We start from the raw sequence: 19814 nt of genomic DNA on the forward strand, positions 1-19814 counted from the left end.
AAATCACTCTGTTTATATCATTGTCATTTTCATTGTTAATGAAAAGTAAAATGTGAATATTCTGGGGATGTAAAATGCTGTTTTATTCCGTCTTCTTCTTAGGCTTTGGGGTAAACTTATTAATCTACGTGAACAATATGATGCCGTAGAGTTTCTTCATTGTTTGGTGGATAGTTTAGATGAAGCTTTAAAAGCTTTAGGACATCCAGCTATGTTAAGTCAAGTCCTAGGAGGTTCCTTTGCTGATCAGAAGATTTGCCAAGGCTGTCCACATAGGTAAGTGCTAATTAACATTTTTAGTATGTGCTTTTTAGTGTAGTCTTTAATAAAATTTTTACTAGTTCTTAACTGTATGAAAGCAGGCTGTGGCAATTATCACTAACTGCCTAGGACTGTGAATGAATTACATCTCTGTGTTTTAATTTTTAGCACTCTGTTCTTTGTTTCTTCCTTTTCAGTAACATTTGCTTCTGTTTTCTAAGGAGGTTTATTGACTTTTTAACTACTTTATCATATGTTCTTCTTTGCCTTGTCATATCCTAGTGTATAACATAGCATTTTCCATAAATCTGCAGTTATTACTTATAACTATATTTCCCTGTTGTGTTATATTAAAACTATAATTGAAATATCTTAAATACAGTATGTGTAGAAAATAACTGGCATGTCTGGAGCATAATTTCTGGTAGCAATTTAAAAGTCAACTTTTTAAATTACAAAAAATTTCTATGTATTCTTGTCATTCTTGAGATGGTTGGATATGTTTGCATCAAAAAATTTAGCAAGAGTTGAGAAGACATTCTGTGTTTTGGAGTAAATAGAGAATTCGGTTCACTAATCATTGCTAATAAAAAATAAATTAATTAAATAAATAAATAAATGTAACTCAGTAATAAGAGTCCCTTTCACAGAGTTCATTGGTGGACAGACACTTTTATTGTGTAGAAGTTTTATTGTTAAACAAAGTAATAGAGAAATCGGTTCACTAATCATTCCTAATGAAAATAAATAAATAAATAAAATAAATAAAAATAAAAATAAATAAATAAATACATGTAACTCAGTTATAAGAGTCCCGTTCACAGAGTTCATTGGTGGACAGACACTTGTATTGTGTAGAAGTTTTACTTTGGCACTTGTTATGTTCATACAATGTTTTGAAATCCTTCTCATGAAAATAACCACAAAAGTATGGTGTCTTCTACAACCCAGTAGAAGTAATGTTGAGTCATCCTTTTTACTTTATAGACATTAGTTGGGTGTGAGTGGAAGAGCGAGTTCTTTTGAAGATGTAGAAATGATTTTGGGAAAAATAATACTACATAAATGAAAATTCTTTATCATGTTAGTTAGCATTCATTTGGAAGATGGGAGACTCACTCACCTAATTTGACCAACTTTTGGTCCTTACGAAAGATATTTTGCATTAGGTGGACAATAAAAACTATCCAACTCTTTGTCCCCTTATCCTATTAGTAGTCAGTTTTTTATTCAATTGTCAAATTACTTCTAAATTTTATTGCTTTACTCTGCTAAGTGAAAATACTCAAACTATAAATTACATACACTTCCAGCTAAACTTTTCTTACTTTAGGATTATACAAGATTCCCATGTTTTTTAATGTAACAGAGCATTGATGTGTTTTTCTAGAGCACCCTTTAAGTTTTATAGAAGAAACCGTCAATCCCATTTATCTTTTAAGACTTCCTTTTCCTCCTCTGGGCTGGTTTCTGTCATAGTAACAGTATGTATAATATGCCATTCAAAAATAGTTCTATTAGTATACTTTTTTCTTTTTCTCTTTCTGAATTACAATGTTTGTAATCTAGGTTACATACTATAAATCTTTATAAATGGGAAGTGCTATGTCAAACATGTAATATCCCTTACGTTTTATACACAGTAGGCACTTGGTATATTTTTTTGATACATGAATTTAATGAGTGAGACTGTATTGTATTCTCTACCTCCCATTTTCTGAGTTTATTAGCATGTGCCATCAGAAGTTTTTCAAAATCCCCATTATAAAAAATCACCTCAATATGGGATGTTGACTGTCTATTTCACATTACTTTTCTCTTCCAATGGTTGTGACTCCAGAACACAACACTAGAAGCAAATGTTGGTCGGATTTTTGAATGTGTACAGTAGGTTAGAATCTGGCATATAAATGCCATGAATACTAGCTGCTATTGCATTATCTATTAGAGAAATGCAGGAACAATTAAAAACTCACTTCATGAATAGTCTCTTCTTTTTTAAATTTGATAAATCCTTAACTTTGTCACAAATTACTACCCACACAGATAACAGTATGAGAGAATATAAAGAACTTACATAATGAGACCAGACAAGGCTGTCTTCAAATCACTACTCTGCCTTGTAAACTATACTAAATTAGTCTTTGGCACCTTCTTCCCACTCCCGCCCAGTTTGCCTGTCTTTTTGATAGGGATAGATATGTATCTCTTAACAGGTTTTAATGAAGATGACTGAACGATAGTGTGTGCAAAGAATCGAATACATTGTCCAGAACAAAGTGTTCAGTAAAAGATAACTGTAAACTTACGACATAGTAAATATCCAATTTGAGACGTAGTAAATACTGCAAACATTTTTAGCAATGTTTGCAACTAAAGATAATGTTTAGAAACTTAAGGAATAAATCCATTTGATTGTTTTACGTATCTTTAGATATGAATGTGAAGAATCTTTTACAACTCTGAATGTAGACATTAGAAATCACCAAAACCTGCTTGATTCTTTGGAACAGTATATCAAAGGAGATTTATTAGAAGGTGCAAATGCATATCGATGTGAAAAATGTGATAAAAAAGTGGGTATTGTATAGTTTTTTTAAATAAATATGATTGTATTTGAAAGAACTAAAAAATGTCAAGTTGTATTAACCTCAAATTTTACTTCTGCTCTATCTATGCTTTGTTAATGGTGGTAGCAGGGAGGTACTCAAAGCGATAAATGATTTAAAGATTTATCAGAGAAACAATACTATAAATGCTGCCAGTTGTCAAGAAAAACCATTTCAATTGAACGATTAATTTTAGAAGTCAAAATTACCAGTGAACTCAAACCTGAAGAGTTGGTATTAGTAGTTTCCCCTTTCGTTCTTCAGGTTACTCTTGAACTTTAAAAGAACTGACATGATTTTATTTGGTTACATAACATTTTCACACCCACTTAAGCTTTAAACCCAGGTCTGATTTTTAGACCCAGCCAACTAATTTTATAGAGCAACTTAACCAGTTTGTAGGATCAGTCCATAACATGTCTTTGAATATACAGGTATGATAAATAATAAATGTCTTTCCCGGTATTTCTTCAGTTGCTCATAGCAGATCCTATTCATTGTCGTAAAGGTAAAACATCAAAAATGTAACATGATCCAACAGCAGTATGCATCGGACAGATAGTAACATTAAGGAACCAGGTGCTAATTGGTTTCTGTGTCACATAATTTTTGTAGTTCTCAGCAAATGAGAGACTAGGTATTTTTAGTTTTAGTATAAATGTTTTGAATAAGTCACTGTGACAGGTGGCTTTGTGTTCATCATCATTTAGTCATCTATTTGTAAATGTAGATAGATGGTGAAGTTTTAAATTCTGTTGTTTAGTTATTATTTGAATTATGAAAACATGCATGTATATTCCTTGTTTCTTTGTAGGTTGATACAGTAAAGCGCTTGCTAATTAAAAAATTACCTCCTGTTCTTGCTATCCAATTGAAACGATTTGGCTATGACTGGGAAAGAGACTGTCCAGTTAAATTCAATGATTATTTTGAATTTCCACGAGAACTGGATATGGAACCTTACACAGTACCAGGTGTTGCAAAGCTGGAAAGAGATAATGTAAACCCAGACAGTCAATTGATAAAACAGGACGTGCAGTCTGAAAGTGAGACAGCAGTAAGCGCAAAATACAGACTAGTGGGTGTGCTTGTGCACAGTGGTCAAGCAAGTGTTGGACATTATTATTCTTACATCATTCAAAGGAATGATAAAGATGAGAGAAATCGCTGGTATAAATTTGATGATGGAGATGTAACAGAGTGTAAAATGGATGATGATGAAGAAATGAAAAATGAGTGCTTTGGTGGAGAATATGTGAGACAAGTATTTGATCGTATGACGAAGTGCGTGTCATACCTGCAGCAGCAAAGGTGGTGGAATGCTTATATACTTTTTTATGAACGAATGGACACAATAGACCAAGATGATGAAATGATAAGATATATATCAGAGCTCACAAGATCCCATCAGATTATGTCACCAGCCATTGGGAGAAGTGTATGGAAAGAAAATGTGCAATTCATGCATAACCAAATGCAGTACACTGTAGAGTATTTTCAGTTTATGAAAAAACTACTTACATGTAATGGTATTTACTTAAGCCCTGCTCCAGGTAAGTCTGGCATTTAGCTTCTTACTAGTAAAGGATACTTTTTATTTCACTTTTAGGATTTCTTGCCGGGTTTCAATATGTGTTTAATATTTTTCTCTTTCCTTGTACCTTTTTTCCCATAAAATCATTAGTCTCATTTTCATCTTGAATATGTGAGCATGTTCAGTTCATTACTTCAGAGTCAAATATTTAAGCTGCCATACCTTTGAATTGTGTCTGTCAGTATCTACAAATGTAAAAGAGCTTTTATTTGTAATAGTTATTTTTGTTACAGAAGCATTGCTTTGAAATATGATCTGGTGAAGTGCTAAGATAAGTACAAAATTTTAGCTAAGTTGTTTTAAACATGGAGCATTTTTAAACAAAAATTTGTTTGTATATGTGTGCTGTGTTTAAGGACAAGATCACTTGTTGCCTGAAGCAGAAGAAATAAGTATGACTAGTATTCAACTTGCAGCTAAATTCCTCTTCACCACTGGATTTCACACAAAGAAAATAGTCCGTGGCCCTGCCAGTGATTGGTATATAGCTATTCATTTTATTCATATTAAACTTAAGAGTTGGTGTGGTTCATTACTGTGGTGCTTTACTTTTCCCTATTGTTGGAATCCTTTTTCAAATTTCCAATATAGAATAAAAATCTTAGTAGGAATGTTGAGAGAAAAATCAAAATACAATTGCTTGATGTGCTTTTAATATTCAGAAATTGACTCCTGTTTCCATTTCATTTTTTGTGTATTTTATCATGAAAGCATTATGCTTTAATCTTTGTAGATGGAATTCCGTATTTAATAGAGATTTAAAAAAAATAGTTACACTATTCAGGTTAAGGTTCTGATTGTAAAAATGATGGGGACATTAGAATACCTTGATTTCACAACTATTTTCAGCGTCATTCAGAATACTTGTTAAGGAAATATCACTGAATCAGGAAGAGTCTGATTATAGATTTGCATCTACCTACACAAGTTCTCATTTATTCATTTTTGTAATTGAGGAACTAGACCAAGTCTCAGGCCTAATTAATTGTAAAGAACATCTTTTTTGGTTCATAGAAACCTGTTGGTTCACTGGAGCCATCGAAATAGAAGCACGTCAATAAAATTGATACTCGTATATTTTTCTCTTAGGTATGATGCACTGTGCATTCTACTCCATCACTGCAAGAATGTACGTTTTTGGTTTGCTCAAAATGTTCTTTTTAATGTTCCAAATCGCTTCTCTGAATATCTTCTGGAGTGCCCTAGTACCGAAGTGAGGGATGCGTTTGCAAAACTTATAGTATTTATTGCACATTTTTCATTGCAAGATGGGCCTTGCCCTTCATCTTTTACATCTCTGGGGCCTTCCAGTCAGGTAATTGAAAGCTTTTCACTAATAATGCAAAAAGAATAAAGTTTCTTTTTATCAAGATCAAAGAAGTAAACATATTCATTTGTGTAACATAATTAATACATGCCTGCATTACTGAGTTGATTGAAAGTATTTCATATTAATGAATAATGATTATTGGGCAACTTAAAACATAAGGAAACTTTCTTCTGTTTATTCAGTTACTTGCAGTTATATAGTAGGCTTCCGATTGTATGTTCAGTTAAGGTTTATTTTTACGATGGCTAATTTTAAATCTTCAAGTTACCTTTTTATCTACATGGGTTTTTTTTTTTGCAGTAACAACATCATTCAGCTTCTATAGTGAAATCCTCAGTTCTTCATTCCCTCTCTGAGACAACTATATTTAATAATTTTTCTCTTGACATGTCTAAGTGATGCAGCTTTACATATATGAGCTTGTTGCCAATAAAATATTTTGTCTTTTACAGGCCTGTGAAAACTTAAGCTTGAGTGACCACTTACTAAGGGCAGTCTTAAATCTCCTGAGAAGGGAAGTTTCAGAGCATGGCCATCATTTACAGCAGTATTTCAGTCTGTTTGTAATGTATGCCAGTTTAGGTAAGCACTTCTCATAATTCTGTTTGCTGTATTATTTCATATTTGATGAAAGCATTTTAATTGAAGTAATGAGATCTAATATCTTCTAGACAGAAGTAGTATTCCGTACTTAAAATTTTAAAACCCACTTCAGACTTTCTGTATAACTCTTTAATGGCACTTCTCATCTTGTACAGTAAAGTATTTTTGTGTACTTGTTCTGTTGATAATTGATCTAACCTTAGTTCAGAAACTGTCTTACTCATATTTTTATCTCTTAATGCTGTTTTAAAAACTACTGATTCCCAGGCCACATCCCACACCTATGAATCAAAATTCCTAGGGCTCGGGAAAGATATGTGTATTTTTTATTCTGCTATTTTTATTTTTATTTTGGTATCAGTAATCCACAACTACATGAAGAACATTATGTTTACTAGGCTTCCCCCTTCACCAAGTCCCCGCCACAAAGCCCATTATAGTCACTGTCATCAGCACAGTAAGATGCTGCAGAAGCCCTACTCGTCTTCTCTGTGTTGTACAGGCCTCCCCGTGTCCCCCACAAGTTAAACATGCTAATCGTAGTGCCCGCTTTCTTTTTCCGCACCCTTATCCCTCCCTTCCCACCCATCCTCCTCAGTCCCTTTCCCTTTGGTGACTGTTAGTCCATTCTTGGGTTCTGTGATTCTGCTGCTGTTTTGTTCCTTCAGTTTTTCTTTGTTGTTCTTACACTCTACACATGGGTGAAATGGTTTGGTACTAGTGTCTCTCCACCGGGCTTATTTCACCGAGCATAATACCCTTTAGCTCCATCCATGTTGTTGCAAATGATAGGATTTCTTTTCTTATGGCTGAATAATGTTCCATTGTGTATATATGTACCACATCTTCTTCATCCATTCACCTACTGATGAACACTTAGGTTGCTTCCATTACTTGGCTATTGTAAATAGTGCTGCAATAAACATAGGGGTGCATCTGTTTTTTTCAAATCGGGTACTGCATTCTTAGGGTAAATTCCTGGAAGTGGAATTCCTGGCTCAAATGGTATTTCTATTTTGAGCATTTTGAGGAATCTCCATACTGCTTTCTGCAATGGTTGAACACATTTACATTCCCACCCGCAGTGTAGGAGGGTTCCCCGATTTCCACAACCTTGCCAACATTTGTTGTTCTTTGTCTTTTGGATGGTGGTGATCCTTTCTTGTGTGAGGTGATATCCCATTGCAGTTTTAATTTGCATTTCTCTGATGATTAGCGATGTGGAGAATCTTTTCACGTGTCTGTTGGCCATCTGAACTTCTGCTTTGGAGAACTGTCTGTTCAGATCCTGTGCCCATTTTTTAATTGGATTATTTGCTTTTTGTTTGTTGAGGTGTGTGAGCTCTTTGTATATTTCGGATGTCAGCCCTTTATTGGATCTGTCATTTATGAATATATTCTCCCATACTGTAGGATACCTTTTTGTTCTATTGATGGTGTCCTTTGCTGTACAGAAGCTTTTCAGCTTCTTATGCTCCCACTTGTTCATTTTTACTTTTGTTTCCCTTGCCTGGGGAGATACGTTCATGAAGAAGTCACTCATGTTTATGTCTGAGAGATTTTTGCCTATCTTTTCTTCTAAGAGTTTTAAGGTTTCGTGACTTACATTCAGGCTTTGGTCCATTTCAAATTTACTTTTGTGTATGGGGTTAGACAGTGATCCAGTTTCATTCTCTTACACATTGCTGTCCAGTTTTGCCAGCACCATCTGTTGAAGAGAGTGTCATTTCCCCATTGTATGTTCATGCCTCCTTTATCAAATATTAATTGACCATATATGTTTAGGTTAATGTTTGGAGTCTCTATTCTGTTCCACTGGTCTGTGGCTCTGTTCTTGTGCCCGTACCAAATGGTCTTGATTACTGTGCTCTTGTAGTAGGGCTTGAGGTTGGGCAGCGAGATCCCCCCCCCTTTACTCTTCCTTCTCAGGATCGCTTTGGGTCTTCTGGGTCTTTGGTTGTTCCATATGAATTTTAGAACTATTTGTTCCAGTTCATTGAAGAATGCTCTTGGAAATTTGATAGGGATTGCATCGAATCTGTATATTGCTTTGGGCAGGATGGCCATTTTGACAATATTAATTCTCCCTAGCCAGGAGCATGGTGTGAGTTTCATGCCATCTCGGCTCCATCTGAGGATATTAAAGGATCCTACTTGTTGGTACTTGTCATTTAAGAAGTTGGCCTGTACATGTGTTTTGCTAAAATTAAGATAAAATCATGGATAATATTACACACATTATTCACTTCAATTCTCCTGTTGGGAACACTATCAGTTAATAATTTTAATTTTCAAAAATAGCATATTACAGGATCCTGCTTTTTCTCACAGCATCGGTGCATTTCTTCTCTATGGTTTCACATGCTTACCTAAAAAGTTACACTGTGTTACTGTGTTATGCTGTGTACCATTGTATTTTGGTAGTTTTAGGTATTACTGTCTTCCTCTCCAACTAGACTGCAAATTTCTGTGTTCAGGAGTCGGCATAGTGGTACTCAGTCACAGTTGAATGAATGGATGGATAGCCACAAGTGTACATAAGAAATTCTGTAGTATTTTCAGTGTTGTTTTAAGTTATTCTTAATTTATTAAGAAGGGAAAGAATGAATTTGTTATAGTTGAGTTATAAATTTAAATGTCAGTGATTTAGGTGTTGGTGTACCAGCAATTCAGAGTTCCTAATTTTTCTGGTGTAGTCTAGATATGAGTTTTGCAATACATATTTTTAGGTTTTTATGAGAAATTGATTCAAATAATTAGCGTATTGTTTGAAATTTCGAAGAATTAGCATATAATTGAAACACAAACCAAATATAAATAACATCCTTGTTTTAATCCTTTTTTATGCAAAACTACAAATTTAAGGACTACAGAAATCCTATTTTACTCCGTTTCCATTTTAGATACTGCTTCCTAAGCTGCTCACAGCTGACCCATGGTATAATCTAATGCCAATTTTCACTGCCATAAATGAGTGTAGATTGTCCATCTTAATCTTAAATTCTTATGGCTAGATACGGGTTTAGGTTTCAGAATTTTTTTTTAATTAATTAATTTTGTTGTCATTAATCTACAATTACATGAAGAGCACTATGCTTACCAGGGTCCCCCCCCACCACCAAATCCCCCTCACAAACCCCACCACAGTACCGTCCATCAGCGCAGTAAGATGTTGTAAAATGACTACTTATCTTCTCTGCGTTGCACAGCCCTCCTCGTGCCCCCCCACATTATATATGCTAATCGTCATGTCCCCTTTCTTTTTCCCCACCCTCATCCCTCCCTTCCTGCCCTTTCTCCCCAGTCCCTTTCCCTTTGGTAGCTGTTAGTCCATTCTTAGGTTCTATGATTCTGCTGCTGTTTGGTTCCTTCAGTCGTTCTTTGTTCCTATAGTCTTTGGGTTTGAGGTGAGTCTCTTGTAAGCAGCATAGAGATGGGTCTTGCTTTTTTATCCATTCTATTATTCTGTGTCTTTTGATTGGTGCATTCAGACCATTTACATTTAAATTGATTATTGAAAGATACGTACTTATTGCCATTATAGGCTTTAGATTCGTGGCTGCCAAAGGTTCAAGGTTTGCTTCTTTAATATCTTACTGTCTAATTTAACTCACTTATTGAGGTATTTTAAACACTGTCTGGTCATTCTTTGTTTTTCCTCCCTTCTTATTCCTCCTTCTCCGTTCTTTATATGTTGGTTATTTAATTCTGTGCTCTTTTGTGCTTCCTTTAACTGCTTTTGTGGGTAGTTGATTTTATTTTTTGCCTTTAGTTAGTATTTGGTTGGTCTGCTTTCTTTGCTGTTATTTTATTTTCTCTGGTGGCATCTGTTTAGTCTTTGAAGTGCCCCCATCTAGAGCAGTCCCTCTAAAATACCCTGTAGAGGTGGTTTGTGGGAGGCAAATTCCCTCAACTTTTGCTTGTCCAGAAATTGTTTAATCCCTCCTTCATATTTAAATGATAGTCATGCTGGATTCAAGGCCCTTCTCTTTCATTGCATTAAATATATGATGCCATTCTCTTCTGGCCTGTAAGGTTTCTGTTGAGAAGTCTGATGATAGCCTGATGGGTTTCCCTTTGTAGGTGACCTTTTCCCTCTCTCTCACTGCCTTTAAAACTCTGTCCTTGTCTTTGATCTTTGCCATTTTAATTATTATGTGTCTTGGTGTTGTGTCCTCCTTGGGTCCTTTCTGTTGGGAGTTCTGTACACTTCCATGGTCTTGTGGATTATTTCCTCCCCAGTTTGGGGAAGTTTTCAGCAATTATTTCTTCAAATAGTCTTTCTATCTCTTTCTCTCTCTTCTTCTTCTGGTACCCCTATAATGCGGATATTGTTCCTTTTGGATCGGTCACCCAGTTCTCTTAATATTGTTTCATTCCTGGAGATCCTTTTATCTCTCTCTGCGTCAGCTTCTATGCATTCCTGTTCTCTGGTTTCTATTCCATCAATGGCCTCTTGCATCTTTTCCATTCTGCTTATAAATCCTTCCAGAGATTGTTTCATTTCTGTAATCTCCCTCCGGACTTCATCCCTTACCTCTTGCATACTTCTCTGCAGCTCCATCAGCATGGTTATGAGCTTTATTTTTAATTCTTTTTCAGGAAGACTGGTTAGGTCTATCTCCTTCTCAGGGTTTGCCTCTGTGATCTTGGTCTGTATCAATTTCTTCTGCCTTTTCATGGTGATAGATGTATTTGTGGGGAGCTGGCGTGTGTGTTGGGTAAGAGAAAGTCCCTTCTTGCCAGTTTAAGGCCTTCCTCTCCTGGGAGAACAGTGGCCTCTAGCGGCTTGTGCTGGGCAGCTGTGTGCAGACGGGGCTTCTGATCTAGCCCAGCATCTATGGAGTTTATTTAGCCCTGCAGTTGCTGTGGGCATGGCCTGCCTCGGGCTGCTGCTCCAATGAGGAGGAGCCGCGTCAGAGGTGGAACAGGCGGGAGGCTGTTTACCACGGTGAGGGGCCTCCGAGCTGCGCTGCAGGGGGTCAGGTGCCCAAAGTTCCCTGGGATTCGCAGCTGCTTGACTAGCTGTCCCAGGGCGCTTCCGTCCAGCTGTGGGGTCCCTGTCCCTATAAGACTTTCAAAAAGCACTCGCTTTTCTTTGTCCCGGGTGCGCCGCCTGTGGGGACCCGCTCACAGGCCTTAACTGTCCTGTTTCCCTAGTTTCCAGCACCCGAAGCATGCACTGTGTGTCTGCGCTCCAGTGCGGATGGCTAGGGCTGGGTGTTTAGCAGTCCTGGGCTCCCTCTCGCTCCCCGCTCCGACTCTCCCCCTCCCGCCGGGAGCTGAGGTGTGGGATGCTCGGGTCCCGCCGGGCCACAACTTGTATCTTGCCCCCTTCACGAGGCGCTGGGTTCTCGCAGGTGTGGATGTAGTCTGGCCGTTGTCCTGTGTCTTCTGGTCTCTCTTTTAGGATTAGTTGTATTTGTTGTATTTTCAAAAATATATATGGTTTTGGGAGGAGATTGCTGCTGCTCTACTCACGCCGCCATCTTGGTTCTCTCTGAGGTTTCAGAATTTTTTAGATTTTAAAAAAGGTGAAACAGTGCATTTGCCATACTTGTGACATCCCCCAAGGAAGTATGTGTCAGCACCCTACAGTCAATCATATAAATATTTCTGTGATATATAATGAATTTTAATTCCTGGGCAATCAGTGGGTAATGGATAAAGGAAAAGATAACACATGTCTAATCAAGGTAGGTTTTTGCCAGAAATGCCATAACACCAACCTTACAAAAAACTTCATAGAACTTTTTGAGTGTCAAATAAGAATTTGTGAACTCTTTTTGTGGTCCTGGGAATACAGCAATGTATGAAGAATATTAATGGATTACAAGTATTACATGATGCAACAGAAAATGCAAAGTGCTGTGAAATACAAGCCAGGAATATCTGAACTATGCTTAGAGAGTAAGAAAAGGCTTGTTAGAGAAGGTGGTATAGGAATTGGTTGGTAAACAGAGTAAATGGTAGATGGAAAGACCTGGGTCATTGGATATTGAAGGCCACTTTGTGACTTAAAATAGCAGAAGGGACTCGCAAAATGCTATAATCATGCTCTCTCGGCAAGTCTTGTTAGACAGTCTGTGCTTTACCATGAGGGCATCGAGAACCACTATAGCATACACTGGTTGCCCATTATCTGTGGTTTTGAAAACTTTCTGCAATTTCAGTTACCAGAAGCCAACCTCAGCCAGGGAAGCATGTGATTTGATCCTCCTCCTGACGTAGCATCAGAAGGTCAATGGGAAGCATAACACTATGTCATGGGCCTACATCATTCACCTTCATTTCATATCACACACGCATTTCATTATCTCATATCAAAAGGAGAATGAAGAGTACAGTAAAATACTTTGAGAGACCATATTATACAGCTTTTATTACAGTACGATTGTTATGTCCTATTACTGTTATTTTACTATGTCTAATTTACAAATTAAACTTCCTCATAGATATGCCTGTATACTTTATACACAGGCGCGCGCGTGTGCACAGACACATACGCGCGCGCACACACACACACACAGATGCCACACTTTGGTTTTTTCTTCAGTATATCCACAGTTTCAAGCACCCACTGAGTGTCTTACAATGTAACCACCAAGGATGAAAGGGCTACTGTACTAATGAGGTTTATCAAGTCCAAGATGTGACTTGAAGATTAGCAGGTTAAATTTTGACAGTGTTGGACATCTAAGAAGACCACAAAACAGTGTGATATCCAAAATTTGAAACCCGCATAAAGATACGCATTACTGTAGATTGGAAGTAAGAAGTTTTCAAAAGAGAGGTAGAAATAAAATGAGGGCAAGGGAATACAAAGCTAAAGCGTTTCAAGAAGAGTAAGGTAGTTAAGTGTGAGAGCTGTTCCTGCATTTCAAACCAACAAGTTTGGGACAAATTAAATGGGCATGAGGAAGGGGAAAATAAGGAAAGTAGGAACAGCCAATCTAGATGCTTTTTTTCCTCAAGAAGTTTTTTTGATATGAAGGAAGGTGGGGGAGGAGGCAGGTTTACAAAATATTTTTCTCATTTTATTTAGTTTATTTTTATCATCTTACCTTTCTTTGTTGAGATTTGCTATCTTAGCCCCCTACTCTCAGTCCTAAAAAAGCTACTTTTCCCTTAGGGCTCTGTAATTGGAATGCCAGAGTCATGATCACTACTCCATAGTTAGACTAAGTCAATGTATTTTCTGTTTTTTCTGCATTCCATCTGTATTTCTGCAGTCTAAATAAATGGGATGAGCTTTAATCATAAAAATAGTATGTGGCTATATTAATTACTTTTTCAATAATGCAGCACTTGTCGTTTTAATTGTTTTGGTTTCTCTGTTTTTCCTACACATTACTTTTCTCCTTTTTTTTTATAGGTATGACAGAAAAGACACAGCTCTTGAAATTGGATGTACCTGCTACCTTTATGCTTGTGTCTTTAGATGAAGGGCCAGGTCCTCCAATCAAGTATCAATATGCTGAATTAGGCGAGTTATACTCAGTAGTAGCTCAGCTGATCCGCTGTTGCAATGTCTCATCAAGGATGCAGTCTTCAATCAATGGTAAAGTGGAATGTTCCATCCATTCTTCAGTAGTTCAAAAATAATGCTACTTTCCTATATAGCACTTAGTTAAAATTCTGAACATTTATAAAAACAAAAAACAGTGAAGATCCATGCTTTGGGTATATTATATCTTAACCATTAATTTTCTCACATGTTTAAAAGAGAACCTTTTATAATTTACTACGATAAAAATTCCTTATTTGTGAAATGGTTGCATTAAGAATCGTAACTAGGTTTTTTTCCTTCAATGTCAGCATTTAGTTATGCGTCTTTATCATCTTAACTCTGTCTGATCATTTTATTGTGCTTAGAAATTTAATTTAACTTGCCAGTTTAGAAATAAAATTCAGTATTGTAAGTTTGCAAAGAAGTCAGTTGGCTTTTCATTGATGACAAATCTGTTCTAGGTAATCCTCCTCTTCCAAATCCTTTTGGTGACCCTAATTTATCACAGCCTATAATGCCAATTCAGCAGAATGTGGCGGACATTTTATTTGTGAGAACAAGTTACGTGAAGAAAATTATTGAAGATTGTAGTGACTCAGAGGAAACCATCAGCTTGCTTCATTTTTGCTGCTGGGAGAATCCTCAGTTCTCATCTACTGTCCTCTGTGAACTTCTCTGGCAGGTTAAAGGAAAATAAACATTCAGATGTCTACAATTTGATTCACTATTCCTTTAAATAAGTAATTCAACTATACTTTACCTATGTTTAGGTTGCCTCCTCAGACACCTATGAACTTCAGCCATATTTGGATATGCTTTTGCAGATTTTACTGATTGAGGATTCCTGGCAGACTCTCAGGTACATACTCTGTCTGCTTCCAGAATAAGTACATTTTTTATGATTCTAGAAATGAATGGAATTGCCAGTAGAAAAATACATTCTTACTCCTTGAAGCTCTATTAAATGTTTTACCTTTAAAAACATACGATGATGTCATAAAAATGAAGGAGCAGTTGCACCCATCTCAATATAGGTCCATTTTTTATTCTTTTCTCTTAGTCGTTTCATACTTAATACTAGTTTTTTTCTTTAATTTATTTAAAGAAAATGAATTGGTTTTTTTTGTAAGTATTTAAGTTCTATTAATATTGTAGGATTACATTGCACTCATTTTCTTAATTGGTTATACTAGGTAATACTGTTTTCTAAAAATAATCCCCAGCATATTAGTTCTCTTATTAGTATATGGGGAGTTAATATGAGTTTTTAGAACTGTTAGCTTCCTAAAAGGCCTCAGACTTCCTTCCAGAATTCCTCCTATGTGTGTTCATTGTGCTAAAATTCAGCCTGCAAGTTTCACTGATGAAACTAGTTTAATATAGGAAGTAAATAGTTTCATATAGGAAACAAATATGTATACATACTGTCACATTAGTTATTAGGAAAAACTAAAGTTTGTATAAGAACACAGTGCTTAAAAGATAGATCACTAAATTTCAGGGGGACTGAAAATACAAGATTCTTGAATTAATTAGTTTTCAAATTGTCACCTAATTCACCATCATAGATTTCAAACAAATCAGTTTTGTCAAAATAGCATTAACCAAAACTAGTTGCCATGAAACTAAAATTTAAAATTTCTAAGCTACCACTATATATTACTCAGTACCTATTTCAGTGTTATGAGACAGTTTGATAAGTCTTAAGGGATATATTTTAATGAGCTCTTTTATTTTTTTTAAAGAGCTTCTAAACTTACGTTGTTTACTGTGTAATTTATGTATGTCTTAAAACTCATCAGTCACACCTGGTTTTCTTTTTTCTACCAAGGAAGTGATCGTAAAAGTATAAATACTGGGTTAATGTGGGAAATGGTGGGCTTTTGGGTACAAATTGACAGGGAATTATGAGCACAAGCTTGAAATAAATGTTTTGTATGATGAACATGTATTTTATTCAGTAGACATTATTTAAGAGATATTTACAAAGTATCTACTATGTGCCAGACACTGTTACAGGCAACAGAACAAGAAGGGAAAGGCAGTATTTGATTACAAGGTATATGAAAGCAGTTGCACTGATGATACTATGTCAGAAATAGTGAGTTGTCAACTTCATTATCATTTAAAACATGAATGAAAAATCTATATACTACACGTGTTTCAAAATAAACAGTGCCTATACATGTTACATTTTTTTGTCTGAAATGATTAGGTTGAAAAACCACTGACATTATAAACATGTTTGTGGCAAACAAGCCTACACATGCATATACACACATGTTTGGTTTTGATTGGGAATACAATTATACTCTATTCAGTAAAATTAAAGGATTTTTTTTTTTTTAGATAACTTTCTCCAGGTACTGTTGCAAAGCGAAAAGTTGTGTTTTTCCCATAACTGATTTTTAAATTGCCAAGGTAAATGTTATGTTGAGATGTGGCTGGAACTAAGGTTCAATCATTTGTCAATAGCAAATGAATCAGATTTTACTCTTGCCAGTGAAAATTGCTTTACCCACCATATGTGTATTCTAAGGAAGAGAATTCTAGTTAATTTTGTATTGTCAAGTGATATCACTTTGTAGTCGCTAGAACCTCACTTTGCACTCCAAGATACAATTTTTAAAAATGATCTGATTCAAAGCAAAACAATTCTCTAGTCATGAAGATAAGACATACTTGTAGATAACTGCAATAAAAACAATGCAGCATTGGTATTCTTATAGCAAAAGCATTTTGGATTGATGACAGTTTGTTAAGACTTCAAATTCTCAGGTCGGACTGGTAGCCAACTTCCCAACTTGAGTATAAGTCTGGGATATGTGGCTGCTTTTTTATTTCTGTACTTGTTTTCTCAAGAAGTAAATGAGTTTACCGAAGCTTAAGAGAGTTAACTAGATTAGATCGACACTTCAAAAAAAAAACGTGTGCTGAACGGTGCACAGTAGGCTTCAAATGTTTACTACCTGTCACAAATTTTTATATCTTCTTTCTTCTTTTTTAGAATTTGTAATGCTCTTAAAGGAATCCCAGATGATCGAGATGGATTGTTTATAATAATCCATTGCTCTAAAAATCACTATCAAAAAAGAGCGTATCAGTGTATAAAATGTGTTGTAGCTCTGTTTAGCAGTTGTCCTGTTGCTTACCAAATATTAAAGGTGAGAGTCTTTTCTTAAGTTTTGTAGTAACTGGAATCATGGAAATTTGGAATTTGCATTTTAAATTAACACAGAAATTATTCCAAATTCTTTTGCTTGAATAGTTTTATTTTCTTTTGAAGGGTAATGGAGATCTTATAAGAAAGTGGATCTGTGCAGTGGAATGGCTTGCATGTGAACTTGAAAAAATACCGTACACTGGCAACCCTCAATGCAGTGATAACAATTGGTCTTCTCCAGTGCAAAGCAGTAAAACATCATCACGTTCTTATTTATTACGGAGGTCACATAGTGCTAGGATGACACTCGAAAAAGCTTGTGAATTCTGTCCAGAGGAGGTAAAAAATAAATAAAAGCCATCAATGGACAGCAAATAGAAATGGAAGAAAGAAAAGTAATTTTTTATAGGCCATGTTACTGTGTAAAGAATATGTGTTGCAGTTTGTTTGTTTTAGTGTTTAGTGGTGATTGATTTTTTTTAAGTCATCAACAGAGCTTAACCTCCTCTGTTCTCTATATTTTGGAGAAATTGCTGTGAAACTGTCTAAGAACATATTTAGGATAATCTAAATGTTTTTCTCTAACTGCAAGTTATTTTATCACAGTAAATGAAAAAACATTAAACATGGCAGCTTTTTAGATTTTTTTTAACTGTCTCACTGGTAGAATAAAAATAAATTTAAGTTGCTTTTATAATCAAACTTGTAATCTCTTTTAAATATTTAAAACTAGCATCCAGAAGACCAAGATACCCCAGATGAGCATCAGTCCTCTGCAGCAGAAGATGCCCCATTATATACTAATTCATCTGGATCTCACTATCAGCAGGTAAATAGGAATCGGAGTATTTTTGTTTTTAATTTTTATCCCCTAAACCAATTCTTTGTGCTTTACTTAAAAGCATTTATTTGTCTTAAATGTTTTGTAACTTACTAGTTGTAATGTTATGTAGTAACAAGTTATCTAGAATAGCTTGCCAAGATGATGAGGAGTTACTGGGTTGAAAGAGCATGTTTCTGTCTGCCCATGTGGTATTTCCTCTGCCAACTACACAGGCCTTAATTAATAAAAATGGGTGATGTTTTACATTAACATAAAATTCATAACTATCAAAGAAATGTTAAGGAAGTCTTGATTGGTTTTGCTGCAGGACTGATTTTCACTAAGAATGTATTTTTTATTAAGTTTTTGATTTTTTAATAGATGGTTCGCTGAGAAACACAGATGATCAAATGTTCATTCCCAAATAAAATTTTGGGGATAAGTTTTAGGAGGATGGTCCTGAGTTTAAACCACAAACATGACCAATTCAGATCTTTTAAGACAGTAGGTATTCCTGAGAATCACCTAAAGGCTTTGTTAGAAATAGACGTTGCTATGTCCCACCTTCAGAATTTTTTATTCAGTTGGCGTGAGTGTGGTGCAACACTTTTCATTTCTAACAAGTTTCCCACTGATTTTGGTAGGGCTAATCAAGGACCACACTTAGAGGAACCAATTCTGTTATCAGAGGCATTGGTGAAAAAACAGTGTCAAAACACTTTCTTGGTGAGAGGAAAAATAATATTCTGTCATAACCTCACAGATTCATGTGTAGCTTTTTCTCAAAACATTGTTTGTCATAGTGGTACTTGTAGCAATTCAGGAATAGACTTCTAAGTTACTTAACTACTGCATGAGCAGTATTTTTTAAAGATAAATTCCTAGAAATAGACATATCTGCTTTTATACAAATTTCAGCTCACGTCTTTTTATTTGATTGTGATATGTGAAAAGTTTAACCTACAGGTCTCTTTCACCCTCAGAGTAATCATGTGCATGGTCAGCCATATACAGGGCCTGCAGCACATCCCTTGAACAGCTACCAGCAAACTGGTCAACAAGCACAAGAAAATTATGAAGGAGGCAATGAAGAAGTATCCCTGTCTCAAATAAAGGATCAGTGAAACACCCGTATTTAACTGGTTCCTTTAACCACACACTCAGGCCTTACAGTCCAGACTTTTTCTGTGTCTGGCTTGTATTTAAAACTAGAAAAATCATTTACCATAGAAAGTATATTCACTGTTTTATTTTCAGAAATTTGCTGTCAATATATAAGCCACCTGTAGGAAAAGTGTGCAGTCTTTTGTAATAAATGGCTGGTACTAATATGTAAATGGTAAAGGGTATATAGTATATTAATGTGTGTGAACTCTTAAGCAAGAAAAAATTTTGGATTAGGAGTCAGCTACAAACAAGAATTTTTCTTAGGTCTGCTGCATTCTGCAAGCAGTATATCTTCATAGCAATTGGATCAAAAGAGCCCATCCATTATCAATCATACCAGTAGTATCTTGTTGATTTTTAGTTATAGCAGCTTTGTTAAGGCTAATAAGTAGCCTTTGAATTAATATGGATAATGCTGGAAAAACGGGTATATAACATTGTTCCTGGGTATTTTTCATTGCCCTATTATTCTGTCACTACTTCAGTCATTCTAAAATGTGTAGTTATGCTAATGGCAACATTAGCATGTCGCGCTGTAAGTTTGTGTAGCCACTGAGGACAAAATTACCTGAATGACAGCAGTTAACCCCCAAAAGAGCTGTTTGCCAAGCGTTTTTATGTCTTACAGAAGAAAAAAATATAATCAGGGGAGATATGTAACAAACAAGCAGTTTTTAGTTACAGATATTCTTTATTTTCAATGTTTGTCAGTTCATTCTTTTTATGGTATTTGAAAATGTGAAAGTTTTAAAAA

At 35.5% G+C, this 19814-nt stretch overlaps 1 protein-coding gene across 3 annotated transcripts in view; it reads left to right on the plus strand.

Moving 5' to 3' along the window:
- LOC130682129 (probable ubiquitin carboxyl-terminal hydrolase FAF-X) overlaps nucleotides 1–19065 on the plus strand; it is a 165969-nt gene extending 146904 nt beyond the window's left edge. For all 3 annotated transcript variants that reach the window (XM_057496262.1, XM_057496264.1, XM_057496263.1), the window contains 13 exons: nucleotides 103–276; nucleotides 2696–2837; nucleotides 3685–4423; nucleotides 4821–4944; nucleotides 5554–5779; nucleotides 6247–6376; nucleotides 13773–13958; nucleotides 14369–14589; nucleotides 14678–14766; nucleotides 16915–17071; nucleotides 17194–17409; nucleotides 17804–17899; nucleotides 18877–19065. In XM_057496262.1, coding sequence (XP_057352245.1) covers nucleotides 103–276; nucleotides 2696–2837; nucleotides 3685–4423; nucleotides 4821–4944; nucleotides 5554–5779; nucleotides 6247–6376; nucleotides 13773–13958; nucleotides 14369–14589; nucleotides 14678–14766; nucleotides 16915–17071; nucleotides 17194–17409; nucleotides 17804–17899; nucleotides 18877–19017 — 2641 coding nt within the window. In that variant the 3' untranslated portion in view covers nucleotides 19018–19065. The remainder of the gene's footprint in view (nucleotides 1–102; nucleotides 277–2695; nucleotides 2838–3684; nucleotides 4424–4820; nucleotides 4945–5553; nucleotides 5780–6246; nucleotides 6377–13772; nucleotides 13959–14368; nucleotides 14590–14677; nucleotides 14767–16914; nucleotides 17072–17193; nucleotides 17410–17803; nucleotides 17900–18876) is intronic.
- Nucleotides 19066–19814: the final 749 nt, after the last annotated feature.

This window comes from Manis pentadactyla, chromosome Y, assembly GCF_030020395.1.
Source record: "Manis pentadactyla isolate mManPen7 chromosome Y, mManPen7.hap1, whole genome shotgun sequence".
Taxonomy (NCBI): Eukaryota; Metazoa; Chordata; class Mammalia; order Pholidota; family Manidae; genus Manis; species Manis pentadactyla.